This window comes from Platalea leucorodia (genome assembly GCF_965183815.1).
Source record: "Platalea leucorodia genome assembly, chromosome: 1".
In the NCBI taxonomy this organism is placed as follows: Eukaryota; Metazoa; Chordata; class Aves; order Pelecaniformes; family Threskiornithidae; genus Platalea; species Platalea leucorodia.
The window spans coordinates 93,962,145-93,977,607 of NC_138823.1; the positions used below are offsets into that span (position 1 = coordinate 93,962,145).

General features: G+C 42.7%; 1 protein-coding gene across 2 annotated transcripts in view; it reads right to left on the bottom strand.

Moving 5' to 3' along the window:
- Positions 1-15,263, bottom strand: part of ECI2 (enoyl-CoA delta isomerase 2) — a 34,111-nt gene extending 18,848 nt beyond the window's left edge. Inside the window, exon 1 of one of the 2 annotated variants that reach the window (XM_082337624.1) lies at positions 15,193-15,263. In XM_082337624.1, coding sequence (XP_082193750.1) covers positions 15,193-15,254 — 62 coding nt within the window. In that variant the 5' untranslated portion in view covers positions 15,255-15,263. Of the gene's footprint in view, positions 1-15,083; positions 15,127-15,192 lie in introns of those variants that run through there. The other variant, XM_082337625.1, reaches the window with a different exon arrangement.
- Between the last annotated feature and the right edge of the window lie 200 nt (positions 15,264-15,463).

Sequence of the window (15,463 nt, forward strand, 5' to 3'; positions counted from 1 at the left end):
ATGCCAACTTTGTGTAAAATGCTGGCTGCTCACTTTCTAACTTTTAAAGCAACTTAGCAGTTTCCTCATTAAGACTAAACAGAATCCAAAAGATCTCTTTGCATAGGAAACATCAGACATGCTCAGCAAAAGAAAGGGATGGATATATCTGAACTCCATCTTCCATTTACTTAATAAAGGTTTTCTTTTAAACATTAGTAGATCCTGCGGAAATAAAGCACAGACAAAAGCAGTTAAAGATCCTATTAGGATTAAAAGCAGCAGGTGGTGCTAGAAACATGCGCATTTAAAACTCCTGACAGAACTGGAAAATGCTAATTTCACGTTATTGTAACCAGCTTTAGAGAGACAAGGCAGAAAAAAGAATAGGAAGTATTATCAGCCAGAAATAAGCAGTACATTAAACTGCCACTCGGATGAATCCTGGAACCTATGTTTAATAGAAGATGTGGATATCTTTTGTACATTGTGCGTAATACTTCAGATAACACATACACATCTCTTCTTTGCAATGATCACTGTCTCAAGGTGCTGTGATCTTTTGCGCCGCTCTTTCCACACATTCCTCATGCAGAACAGTGTGCAACACGGTAACTGCCCCTTGCCATTTCACACAGACCTGGTACTACAGCATCATAAAGTGGCAATATTTCTGCTCTTTCCATCTTAAGAGAAAATTAAGCAAAATACTGTTTTGCTGCTGCTACTGTACAAAGAGTTGTATGGGCTGTTTTTTCTTAGGATACAAAGCAATCAATTCCCACAAACCTCAAGGCACCAAGTGTTTGGTTACAAGCTAAACCAAGCTTCTGACTTCACGCCTCTCTGGAGTCCCGGACAGCACACGTTGCCCAGCCCAGCCCATCACCATTTCTGAGGCGCCAGCCAGAGCCTCAACTGTTCCACAAGGTTCAGGAGTCTAAAACTTATCCCAAGTGCTTCACTGGGACTGCTCCGGCACCAGCAACCACTGCTCTGAGAGGCTGCTCCAAAGTCAAGCAGGGGAGCAACCAAATGAGACCTCCTCGCTCCCTATTCTCCTGCTGTTGGGACACAGACATCCACAGCGGAGGAACCACGAGCCCTCCCCGGTGGGGTGACTGGGGTAGTCCTTGCCTGCTGGCACCTGGCCATGGAGTATTCCTGCTCCAAGCAGAGTCTCAGGCTTCAGTCCCCTCTTTCAGTAGCACTTCTATCATTTTGATCCTCCCTCAAAATTATCCTGATTTTTCTTCATGGAGGAAAAAGAAAGGGATCTGGAGAAGGAATAGCAACAGTTGATCATTAGTTCAGCTACATCAAGGGACACAGGAGCAGAGCTGGTGGGAAAGGTTGTCACCATTGGCAATTGCAGCAACTTTAGGAAATTAGGCTTGTGAGGGAAATAGAAACCAGTATTTAAACTGTAACCGTGAGAAAATAAGTGGACCATCTGGAAACAGAAATTCAACCCAAGACACCGACTTCTCTTATTTTTTCCCCCAAGACTTCATACCAGAATCTCTAAAAAGACGACTAAAAAAAAGGAAAAAGACAGGTTGATAACCAAATAATGACAATGAGCAAAGCATTAGCAGTACCACTATTTCACAGCTTTCTTGGTAACTAGGAAAATAATGTTACTGTTTTCCATATTCACTTGCAGTATTTTCTTCATGCAATAAATTTAAAGTTGTACTTCACTTTATTTTACTGAGTGAGAGGAAGCTACTATCTATGCTGCTAGCATAAAAATCATTAGAAGTTTTAACCTGCAGGTTGCCCAAATCACCATTCATCATGCCATTGATTACATACTACTGAATCCAAACAGATATTTACCTACACAATAATGTAACATTAAAGATTCATAAATTCTCACATAGCCCGAGCACTTACAGAGCAATATAAGAGCTTTCCCCATATAGCTGAAAGCGGAGAGGGCTAATGTGAAATTTCTGCCACACCTCTCAGTCCTCCAGTTATTTTCTCCATACAAACTACCTAGAGCTGAGCTGGGACAAGAAGAGGCATCTGACAGTGCTAAAGCAAACTGAGCAGCCTGTGGCATGTTTGGAGCAATCATTCCTCCTTCGCTGTTGGAGAAAAAAGGAGTGGTATGTGGGGGGGTAGATGGTTAATTAACACAGAAATTCTGGGTGGAAGTTCTTCTGGCTGTAGAAGCAAAGCACCCCTCTCTTTCTTTATGCCATCCTGTTACAGGCTTCTCCCAAAGAACTTCAGATCATTTGACTATACACACTATTTCTTGTCATATACTCTTTTAAGTTTGTGGGGTTTTTTTTCTCTCCCTGCAGAATTATTTTGTTTTTCATGAGTGTCTAACAAATGAATATGATGTCTGTTACAATATCTTGTCAGAATTTTAAGTGGAAAGCAGTATCCCTGGTAAGCTGTACAGACACACTTTGTTACAAATAGGAATTGTGTACTAGGCAGTGACGGTGTGTCCTGCTTTTGGCTGGGATAGAGTTAATCTTCTTCCTAGTAGCTGGTATAGTGCTGGGTTTTGGATTTAACATGAGAATAATGTTGATAACACACTGATGTTTTAGTTGTTGCTAAGTAGTGCTTACACCAGCCAAGGACTTTTCAGCTTCCCATGCTCTGCCAGGTGCACAAGAAGCTGGGAAGGGGCATAGCCAGGACAGCTGGTCAACGGGATACTGCATACCATATGACATCGTGCTCAGTATATAAACTGGGGGAGTTGGCTAGGGGGCAGCGATCGCTGCTCAGGGACGTGGTGGGCATTGGTCGGCCAGTGGTAAGCAATTGTATAGTGTATCACTTGCTTTGTGTATTATTATTGTATTATTATTATTACTACTACTCTATTTTACTTCAATTATTAAACTGTTCTTATCTCAGCCCACAAGGTTTCTCACTTTTACCCTTCCATTTCTCTTCCCCATCCCACTGGGGGCAGGGAGGTGTGAGTGAGCAGCTGGGTGGTGCTTAGTTGCTGGCTGAGGTTAAACCAGGACACAGTGTCATACTAAAGAAACCTCGGCTTGACAGTTCTTACACTAATAAAGTAAAATTACTTCAGCTGTTAATTTCTAGTCCTGTCCTTTCAAGTTTCTTCTGCTATACTGGGAAATGTGGAGTAACCATACTTGACACGTGAACATCTTCCTTTGCAACTTCTGTCATCTTGACAAAGCCCGCATCTGCTTCCACAACCACCCCATGTGAAAACTTCCACTTCCCCTCATTTGTATGCACCTCTTTCAGGATCCTCTGCCATTAATTAAAACTAAAACAGTTCAGAACATGGGCAGATGTAATTCAGTCTTCATTCAGAAGATGGAGAAGCAGAGACTGCCTCTAACAGTTTTTGCCTGTTCAAATTTCAGTTACTAGCACGTTTTTTGATATCTAGCAACTACAAAAGAAGGAAACACAGTTAATTAAGTGAGTTGCTCCTTCCGAGTTAAAACCAAAACCCCACACTTTTCATGACAGCAACTTTTACACCTTACAATCAACAAGTCAACTAACTTGCAATAACTGCTGCATGCAAAGCAGCCTGTACTTTCCCAACATAAGCTCCCAGGCTCACTCTGTTAAGCCCTGCATTGCTACCACCTGCTAACATGCACCATGGAGGTAGGTTAGTAGTAATCCAAGTTAGTAGGTTGCAGTAGGTTAGCAGTAGGTTAACACGAGCTTAGCAGCCAGAGTAATTTTATTTCTTCCTGCAGCAAGAACTAATGCACAGGTCTGTTTGGTAAAGCAACGCTACTGTTCACCAAGCTCCTGCAGAGATCTATCAGAACAAGCACATCACTTCTTGGACCAAACCCCAATAGCCTAAGAAAGTCTTACTAGAACCAAAGTTATTGTCTAGAAATCAGTTCATTTGGTTCACTTGGGGAAATACAAGCTTTCGTTAACCATGGTGATAACATGGAGGTGTTGATAACTCAGTAGACAGAACTTCAGTTTTCCCAAAAACCATAAGAAAATAACTATCCTTCCCTGTTCTACCAACACAGTCCCTGTCAGTACCCCATCGTACTGTAGCTAGTGTGGACCAACTGAAATGTATTGCTATCAGGTAATAGGAATGCTTGTAGTATTCTAGTATTTCCAATGTATCTAGCTAGCAGAAAAGATCAGTGCAAATACTCTATAACCAATTCACTTATTACTGCTTTAATAAACAGAAAGAAATGAAAGTCAAATTATTTCCTCCTTTACATCAGAACATTTCAACAGTTGTTCTAAACACAAGTTTGGTGTACAAATCCTTATCAGCTTTTACTGTTTTACACTCCTACACTGTTTTGACATATAAAAACTAGAAGATAATGATGTGTCTGTTGGCAAATTGAAGCACTGAATCACTGTTGTTTAGTGTAAGTGGCTCAGCTGTGCTTGATAGGGTTTTTTTTTTTTCAGTATGAAAGAATAGCTAAGAATCAAAGATCTAGATTACCATTCACTGAGATCTGAAATGGTCTGCTCTTTGTGCTCTATACAGGCACATTTAATATTCTCTCATCACAGCTGCTGGGAAGGAAACTGGGATCATCTCCTGAAATCTCTGCAAGAGCTCTCTTTCCAGCAGACTTAAGTCAGCTGGACATTGTGAATGACTAAAGCATGAGAGAATTTCCTGTACATCCTCAGTCCATGTAAGACATCTCTGCAAGCAGGAAGACTTACAGACAGATATTCTCTGAAACACATTCAGAAGTTGTAAATATGAACGTTAGCAGAAAAATATAGAGCTGTGATACTCATACATGTAATATTTGCTGAGAATCACTCAAAGTTTATTGTACTATTTGGAAAGAAACAAAGTCAAATAGGTTCTTTGTACATCCTTATCCAAGGTGACTTTAACAAAACAGTTATGAACAAATACTCAAAATAATTTTGCTGCTAATGGAGAAAGGAAAAAAGCCATTTTTATTTGGCTTCTGGGGACAAATCCTGCTGACTGTATGGAGAGCAAGAAAGTGTACACTTTGATGTTAATGGCTTTTGGCCAAGGTAGGTAGGTTTCTCACAAGGATACAACCAGCTGCTGGAGCTCGCACCTGCATTAAAAAACCCATTGACACTCCTGTTAGTTCTGCTGAACCAGTGAAAGACGACAAACAATCTGCCTGAAGCTTACTTTCTCTCCTGAATCCATGACACCTAGATACAGTGGGGATGGACACAAAGAATACTGAACAAGCTATATGACAATAATGAAGCAGTTTTATCAATGGCTTATCCTGTCCAAATCCAGAACTCTTCCAGATAATTTAGAATTAAACAAATTAGGTCTAAACACGAAGTAGCACACTGCTCTTGGTTTTGGCACTATTTCCAGCACCCACAACCAAACTTACAGGTGTCCTGTAAAGACCCAGGCCAATTTACTCCATAAAAATCTGATGGTGACTTGGGCTTAGAGTTGAAGTTCTTGCATACATGCAAGACTTGCAAGTACGTTTCTGTCACAGCACAATTTACAGCTGCTCTATGAATAACAATGTTATTGAAAAGTTTTATCAATTTCCAACTGATAACTTTCTCTTTAGATACCCTCTGTAATATACCTTGCATTTAGTTTTAGCAGAGAACGATTGATCTTGTAGATGTGACACACTACTAAGTCTTGCATACAAAATAAAGCACTGAGAATGTTTGTCACTTTTGGAAATGACAATTATACATGTTCCAAGGGACTTCCGAGTCATGTCTTACTAAAACACTGTAAAAAAACTTAAATCATAGCATTTAGAAGGCTGCACCTACAGCAGCAGCTCCCAAGACAGAGGTCAGAGGCTCACGTTGGATCGTGGCAGTTTTTAGTGGGGATACAACATGTACAGAGTCATATTGGCTTCTACTATTATTAGGCAAGTAGAAGTTATGAAGAACTATTGGTCTGGGAAAGTGGCTGACAACCCAAATAACCTGGAAGTTCCTCCCCAGAATAAAAGTGTGTTTGATCTGGCATCTTACTGGCAATTAAGAAAAATAACACAAAACCAAACAGAGAGATTCTTTTGTTTCAGGAACAGGCTTGCTATGCTGATGTACTTGAAGCAGTAAGCATTTTACAGGCACATTTATCATGGTATACAATAGCATATTTGAAACAAATTTTACTCTGTTTTAATGGTTGGTTTCTAAGGACCAAATTATTCAAGAATTATTGTACATTATACAAATTATACACCTCTTACACCGTATTTTCAGAATAAATATTATCAGAGCACCTTACTACAAAAACAGTAGCTACTTTTTCGGAGGGTCAAAGAGTCAGCAAAGAATCCATACAACAGAATTAATCTAATCCTCAAGAAATCATTTTTATTTCCAATTAAGAATGGAATCCCCTCTATTCAGCACTGGTGAGGCCACAACTGGATTACCATGTCAAGTCCTGAGCACCCCAGTACAAGAGAGAGACAGACATCCTGGAAAGACTCCAGCAAAGGGCCATTAAAGGACTGAAGCATCTGACATATGAAGAGAGGTTGAGAGAGCTGAGATTGTTCAGCCTAAAAAAGAATAGGCTCAGGGGGATCTTATTCATGTATATAAATATCCAAAGGGAGGGTGTAAAGAGGACGGAGCCAGGCTCTTCTCAGTGGTGCCCAGTGACAGGAACAGAGGCAACGGGCACAAACAGAAACACAGGAGGTTCCTCCTGAACACAAGGGAACACTTTCTTTCTGTGAGGGTGACCAAGCACTGGCACAGGTTGCCCAGGGAGGTGGTAGAGTCTCCATCCTTGGAGATACTAAAAAGCTGTCCAGACATGGTCCTGGGCAACCAGCTCTAGGTGGCCCTGCTTGAGCAAGGGGGTTGGACCAGATGACCTCCAGAAGTCCCTTCCCACCTCAACCCGTCTGCGATTCTGTGAAAAAACCACATTTAACCTGCTAGCTATATTGAAGCAGTACACAAGCGGCCCACTAACTTTAACAGTTCATCTCTAGACTAGACTTTGAAGCTATAGCTCTTCTCACCTTCATGTGAAAGCCTTCAGAGTTTGTTTCGGGGGAGGAATTGGAATGATCTCCTCGAGGACACTCAGAAAATAGGAAGACTACATTTGCTATTGAACTGTGACTGCTTAAATTCCCACCTGGCAGGCTCACTCTGTAAGTCAATCTACATTTAAGGACAAAAACAGTACCAAGATGAATGTACATATCCAGTCTTTGTAGCCAGGAAGTCCAATCATAAAGATGAATCTGCAGGATAGTGACAGAAAAAAAAATCCCCCAAATTACTGACTGCCTAAATTAGTAAAGATTTTTCACAGAGCAAAGTACACTATGAACTCCTTGAAATCATAACACCTGCTAAAACCAAAGTTCCCCCCTCTGCCATTGCTCAGACAATCACAGACCAGGCTGGGATGAAGGGCAGGTGCGCATGCCCTCTGCCACAAGCAAAGAGGTTCATCTGCAACACAACTCTTGTGTTGCTTCCTTCTCCAACCTAGCCTTATTTTTGGCAGAGCAACAAGACAGGGGGGGAAGAAAGCAAAAAAAAAAAAAGGGTGGGGAGGGAAAGAAGAGAAAAAAAGCCCTTCCCTCTGGGGAGTCAGATGCCAACAGAAGCCAACAATTTTGTGAGCACATTAAAAGGACTCTATGATATTTAGATAGGAGGAAGTTTTGGGGGTGGGTTTTTTTAATTTGTTTTTAAACATGGCTTTGCCCTACCACAGTCAAAAAGCTACTATGAACTATGTGGTCAGGTAGCACCGAGGGCAAAGTTGTGTTTACTTGTTTCTAAACCAACACAGTGATAATTTCCATTTAATCTTTGATTAAAATAGATTTCATTCACTGACTGGATCACAGAAGTTTTCACTTGGAGTACTCCACATCATCAGAAAAAAGGTAGCTTTCATACACACAGCCAAACAACAACATAACAAAACATGACACAAGTTCTCTCTGGATTTCAGTACAAATGAAATCTGTCTACCTACTGAATTTACTGCTATCTAGTGCTGTTATCCTTTCCGTAGGTATTTAGATCAGCATGAAAAGTCAATAGTTTATGAACAAAATAATGAAGTTATTAGCTCACCGATAATACTTATGGTCTCCTTCCTGTGGCTGGCTAACCTGCATTACTTAACACCATCATATTAAAAGCACTAGCTGATAAAATACTATTTAACAATTTTAAGAGTGATTTCTTTCTTCAATATCATTGCTTTCAGGCATAAAAGACTACCGCCAGGATAATTTAAAAACCAGGATGTTGGCAAATTACCAAGTTGCTACGTGTTAATCACTGCCAGGCCCCTCCAAAGCCAAACAAATAGCACCACTTATTCAGTGACTTAAAGCCTGAGTTTTGATGGAAGAAAGAAGCCTTAACCAGAACCCATTCCAAGAGAGCTTTTGCTTCCTCTGTTCTGGTGGAGCATCTAGTACTGAATTACTTGGCAATGGTTTCTGTTTCTCTGTGAAATAAGGGATGGTTTAATAAGACCTATAAAATCTTAGCTCACAGTTTTTGCTGGAGTTTATTGATTACAGTCTAAGTTTTATTATAATGAACTTCAAGGGAACCTGAAAAATATTCGCTGTAATCAGTGGGCTCATCACAACTGAAAGGCTCAATCATTTACTACATCAGAATAATGAAAAAACATCCAATCTGAACTGAATATCAATATATAATAGTTTTGGGCAGACTATTTCACATTGATCAAGATTTAAATCATTCTTTTAAAATAGAGCAGTCAGGAAATAGGAAAAAAATCACAAATACTCTTATGCGGAATACAATAAAGTGGGGGGAAAGAAAAAAAGAGACTGACATAACTGGTTCAATCTTCTGTATGTGCTCACTCTAACAAAGATAACTACCAGTGAAACCTCTGGGGTCTATTTTGGCATTACTATAAATGGAGGTTACTTGTAAACAAGGTTCATTACAGTGAATCAAGTCTGCATATCAAGCCTAGGTAGAATGTAATGTTTTGCACTATGAATTCTGAATTCCTGACATTCAAGTGTTTTTCACTTCTTCATACGTGCAATGTTCCAAAAATTTTGCTAGAAATAAATAGACCAATTTCCATCCTAATGAGGACTGCTATGCAAGAATGAAGTATAGCTTACTTGCTTGCTCTCTTCACTAGATCACAGTTGCAGACAGAACATAATTTGCACAGGGGGAGAAGTAGAAGGGAAGCGAGAAATAAGTAGCTTCTTAGAACAGTACTATTCAAAGACAGTATCTTCTACCCTAGCAAAAGCTGAAAATTAATTCCTAGCAGCATATTAAATTAAAAAAACCCACCAAACATTTGCAAATGTATTTACATTCTCCTCAAGAAACTCATAACTAACTTCTGATGGGGAGAGAAATCTTATAAAGCAAGGGCAGAAAGAAACTGTGGTTCCTCATGTCAAGTGGGAGCTACTCAAGAGCCCACTTTGGAGAGCACGGCTGTTCAAGCCTAGCAAAATTCAACAACAAAAAGTGTAGTGAAGCACCACCTTATTTGCATTCACATTATCAGATTCTTTTGAACTTGGCAGCAAAGCTGCTACAGAACCACCTAGCGATCACTGACTTCAGCAGACAAAGCTGACAAGGTCACACTGACTTCAGTGAACAGCTGCTTCAAAGCAAATTAATTACAACAGAAAGCTGTGTTCCAAGCCAATCCATCTTCAAGACTTCCAGACACCTTGGCTTGATATTAGCTGTGAACTGTCAAATCCGGCTCAATTACATACAGTTAGTGAGCTTGCTGCTCTGGATTTTGTTTTGTTGATTTTAACTGCTGTGTGTACTTTTGTTCAAAACAGTTTAAGAGGATGCTTAAATAAGGACAAAAGTTATATTAAGATGCTTTTCTGGACAACTGTTCAGTCATTTCACCACTACCTTTTAAGTCGCATTGGTAAACCAGCGTGTGTAAACAAGATGTACTAACTCATGCAATTAACATTAGTATTTTCAGAAAAAGCCTCCTATAAAGAGATTTAATCGGTCATTTTCCATTGACCAGTTAGGCTCAGTATTCAAAAGACAGTGGATGAGTTTACTCTAATGGCTATGTCTTAGAATCCCAACCATTAAAGAAAAAGAGAAATTAAAGATTCATTGGTGGTATGAAGACCCTTTCTGAAAGACTCTGAAAGTTACCTTACAGTCACAATGTTAGGGGAAGCTGATTTCACCAGTATTTTGCAAAAAGTTACTGCAAAAGTCAAATTAGGCAAGTTTTCAAGAAAGGAAAGAAGGTGATTTTAAATTTTTCTTAAAATATAAAGAGAAAATTATTACTTCTTAAAAGGTAAGGGAAATATGACGAGCTCTCTAAGCTTTTTATTGCCTTGCACCAAGACAGAAAAGACTAAGTTTGGGGGGCGGGGCAGAAAGAGGTTTAAAATCAAGGAAGTTATGTGTTCTGCTTGCTTTTCTGGTAGTCAGGCGACGACCTGTCGTCCACAGTTAGTCAAAGGTTGGGCAAGACAACTTGGCTCACAAGCATCAACTAGAACTAGAGGCATGACCTACCGAAGGGAAGTTTGAAAAGATAAGCGCAGTTATCTCGAGCAGGAGGAGCAGAGATGAGTACCTGAAACCTACAGAATCCAGCGTAAGCCAAGGAGAGCTGATAAACAGAAATCTGTCACAGGAAAAAAAAAAAAAAATGTTGGCTGGCTGACAGACAATAGCAAACAGCTGAGCAAGGCAAGCTACTACAGCCTGAGACACAGCACCGAGAGGCATGACTTAAGAGGCTCGGAAACCAAAACACAAGAGCCCATGTAAGACAGCAACAGGGAGTAAAAACCATAGTCCACAAGGCCTCCCCGGTGTAGGATCAGGGTATGCATTTTGTGCTGTGGATAAAACACAACCCTGTACATGGACGTATTTCCTGTGTCAACATGCCAGGATGCACTTCCATCCAACTGCTAGCGGGCGGGGGAGCTGGTGGGCAGACATTCAGGAGGCTGCAGGACACGTGATGCCTACGCCACACTCAGATCAGGAGGGAAACCATATCCAACTCAGGCAAGACCCAACATCTGGGCAAAAGTTTCAGGCATAAAAGGCATAAAAGCAACTTCTACTGCCAGCACCAGAGAAGACTCAGGAGTGTTAGCAAACAGGGGCGTTAAGAATGTAGTCTGATATATAACTTGAGAGCAACACTACAAAAATCTGGTCCTCCTCCTTATAAAAGGGGATTGGAATGGGGGTGACAGTGGAGAGCAGGAAAGAGAATGAAAGCAGCTGCTGCAATACAGAAATAGGGCCTGGCAGCAGGAAAGTGGGTGAGAAGTGAAGAGGCAATAGCGTCCTTTTTGCTCAGCCAGCATGAGAATATCAGAACGAAGCTACTAAAATTTGTATCTCTGCATCCAACCACAGCTATCTGAATAGCATCAAGAGAAAGGACTAGACATTTCCCACTATAGGGCAGACTCCCCCCGAGACCAATTAGCTCCTCGTGGCCAAACCTGGAAAAAAGAAACAGGACAGAAGAAGGGATACCACCAAACTTACTGGTCATCTCCAGGACGATAGTAGTGAGGCTACTATCTTGGAGGTTTTCCAAAAGGCAAGGCTTACATGCACTCTGGGTGCGCTGACATCTGCAATTATCTCCAAATGCAGGAAACTTTATTGCATCTCTGTAGCAGTGGAAGACTGTGTTTCCATCTTCCTCACATATTTAAAACAAGCAAACAAAAACCCATGATGCAGTTGATAGACTGTTAACAGCAATAAAGAAGTATTTTCAGGGAATGACCTGGAATACTGACCCTCTCCTCACTGAGACAGGCCTCAGAGCACAGCCATTCAATGAAGCCAGAAATAATCTCTCAGCTGCAAGAGATCAGTTCTTCCTCCACCCTCCACAGAGGAGCTTCCTCATAACATGCACAGTTCCAGGGCAAAGACAAACCCCCTGGGCCTTTTCCCAGGACTTTACATCTGACTGGCTTAGTGGAGCGAAGGCAAAAGAGAGCTATAAGGTCTGCAGGCAGAAACAGGAAAAGGAGGAGATGCAAGGGTTATAATGTCCTGCTTTGCCATAAATGTATCAAAGGACCCTCAATATAGTGACCAAAGAATGCAATTGCACTACCAAGGAAAGTATAAGTAATTCAGGGAGCAGATTCAATCAATTCCCAGACAGAAAAAAAAAACAAAACAGCTGCAGAGTCTGAATAAGGATTGTTGCATATTGTGCTGGGACTTAATAGCACCTGAGCTCCTGCCGTGTGGGTGGGCTGCAAACATGCAGATGTCTTGTGACAAGATGATGCAGGGAAGCCAAGGAGAGATTTGTGACACTGCTCAAGAGCCAGGATGGAAGTGAACTCAAACCCTTAAGACTGCTGCCTCCCAAGCTGAAGAGCAGATACTGTAGTAAAGACAGATTTACTGTAAGCAGGAAGTATTCCAGGCACAGGCAAGGACCAACAAGGCCACATAAGCAAGGACAAGCCAACAGCTTAAGAGAAAATTAACTGTTTTTCAATCCACTTTAAAGACCAGCATTTAATATCGCTCCTCTGAAAAAGGCTCTTCAGAGCTGCTGAGAAACAAAAGTAGCTCATGGAAAGATTGGTCTTTGATAAGATCTGAGCTCCGTTAAAGTTGCTGAGGTAACTGTACCAACTAGGAAGTTAGGGGGTGACTACGTTACTGTCTTAGTTTGGACCAGGAGAGTACTCTTGGATCAAGGCCCTAAGTTGATGCCAACTCCATTCCCCTGGTTTGTGCTGCAGCGCCGACTTGATGCCAACTCCATTCCCCTGGTTTGTGCTGCAGAGCTGTCTTGGCACATAGGAGTTAGATCCCTTCTAGATTACATAAAATTGGGAGATGTCCTCCAGCTACTGACAGGCATTCAGTGCTGGGATCATACTACAACCAGCCTGAAGGAAACTCCCAAAACAAGGATAGCGTGGATGCAGGTTTCTCAGCAGCAAACATTCTGCTCCCAGTGGTCTGGCCTGCTGTAAACAGAGATGCAGCCTGCCTCATAGCAGCGGAGTTGCGGGGCCTCCGATGTCTAACAGCTGAATGCAAAGACTGTCAAATGGCTACAGCCCCAGTAAGGCTCTTCTGAATGTGCGTTTGTGTCAGCGTTCCCCCTCCTCAGGCAAATTCAAACTTGGAAAAATTACACACTGCAACAGGACAGGACAAGAAGTGGGCACATGGGAGAAGAGACGGTGGAACTCACAACTCCATATCTGAAAGCATTAGGAATGTCCTGCTTTGGGGAAAACAAAACAAAACCAAGTAAAAACCACAAAACAACAAAGTGAGAGGAATTCTTGCATTTTGTCCTTATATTTGTATGTCTTCCTCTCCCAGTGCTCCAAGGATATGCCTCTCTTTTTCAAGTTTAGACTGAAAAAAAGCTTCATTTGGCACAGCAAGGCTGCCACTCTGATATAATTCTGCTAGTAGAAGAGAAAATAAAGCCCACCTGTCTGGTGTTCCACCACTGGAAAAATTGCACCATTTTCCTGGATTATATCTGATTATATACTGAAAACATTAACCCATTATTAGTATTGATATATGACCTTATTTCACATACAGAATCTTGCTGTTTCAAATACATCTGATTCCACTACCCTAATGATGTCCAGCAAGACAGTCTTTTACGAGTTTTCCGATTTAGAATTGCTTTCTCTCTCATTGTAACAACTTAGCTATATTAAATTAATATTATTTATCTGTAGAAAGCTTGCCTAAAGAGCTATTTTTTTTTTAAACGAGGGCAGAAGTCATGCTGATCACACAATTTGTTTTCTCTTTGTTTCTCCCTGTATCTTAACATGTTCACGTACATACTTCAAATAATTTCTCACAAAGCTTTGGGAGAAAAATATTACAATTTAATGCATAAATGACTGCAGTTTTCTAGTCAAGATGCACTCATGGATACTTGAGTAAAAGCATTTAACTTATAAAAGTGTGCATTATAACAGTCAAATTTGCATGTTGTTAACAATTAGAGTATCGCAAGTCTTTAATCTATTGGTATGATGATGCCCGCTTCACTGTCCCGCTTAGGAACTCACTCACCGAGTATACTTAACGCACCAAATGCCTACTTTTCTTTAACTGTGTATTTATTAAGCTATTTTTGATAGGAAGAAGAAATTCTACGAATTGACATCTTTTGTGATTCTTATGCATACACAAGGAATTTTACAGTGGAATTTCCAATTTAACCATTTTCAATAAAACCAAAATGTCAATCCTGCAATTTTCAGTCTACTTGCAGGTCAAGCCATCCTTTCTGCTTCCCACAGCCCAACTAATGCTGAAGGTGCACAGCTGCCCCAGTGCACATTACTGCACGTGACACTTTATTTGGAAACAGCTTAAAAGCGATATGTAATAAAGACACACCGCAGGAGATATTGCATCACTATTTGGAAACCCGGAGCAATCTTAGCAAGAAACCTTTAAATTAAAGGTTAGACACACAATTAAGCTTGTTTTTGTGGGACTGATGAGGAGGGAAAAAAAAAAAAAAAACACCAAACAGGAAAACACAGAATCACATATTCTTGCCGGTATTTCAGTACAGTTTCAGATGCCTTACCCCCAGCCTAACCACCAATTTCTTTGGTAGTTAAACATTTGCCTCGGGAGACAGACACATGAGGGTGCGGGCCCTGTTTGAGGGAGGCATCAAAGGCAGGTCCCCCGCTCCCCCGGTGTGTTCCACCACCCAAAAGGCGGGCGGTACGGCTGGAAGGGTCCCTCTCCTAGGCGGAAAGCGATCTCCCTCCTCTTCGGAGGAAAGCAGCGTCTCGTCCTGCGCACCTACGGGCCATACAGACAAACCCAACCCCGTCCATCCAGCGCCACAGCACCCGCTTTCCACGCCGGGCCCCGGCAGGAGGGAGATGGGGCTGCCCAGGCCTGAGGCAACGGCCGGCCCTCCCGCCGCCCCGCGGCGCTTACACCCCCGGCCCCGCCGCTGCCTGCCTCAGCCTCCCCCGGCCCCTGTGAGGGGGCCCCGCCGGGCAGCGGCGGAGGAGCGGGGCGGCGGGAGGGGGAAGGCCGCCCGGGCCCCGCTGCCGGCCACTCACCCCGGGAGCGCGGCGGGGAGACAGCGGCTCGCGGGGCGCTCCCTCTCCGGGGCAGGACGGCGCCAGAGCCCCCGGCCGCAGGGATGGTGCGCGGACGATCGGGGCTCACCTTATTTCGCAGTGCGACCGCCAGCACAACCTCCGGACGAAGGTCAGGGCCGGGGCCGCCATGACCAGAGGGGGGGGAGTGAGGGCGGGAGAAGGAGACGGCAAACCCCGCCCCGCCGGGGCCGCCGCGCCCTCGGCTGAGGAGATGGCAGCCGCCCACTCGCTCCCCGGGGAGGGCACCGCCTCCAGCGCCGCGGGGAGGCCGGGCTGCGGGCGGTAGCTGCGCCGGGAGCCGCTGAGGGGCAGCGGCGGGGCCGGGGCCGCCTTGGCGG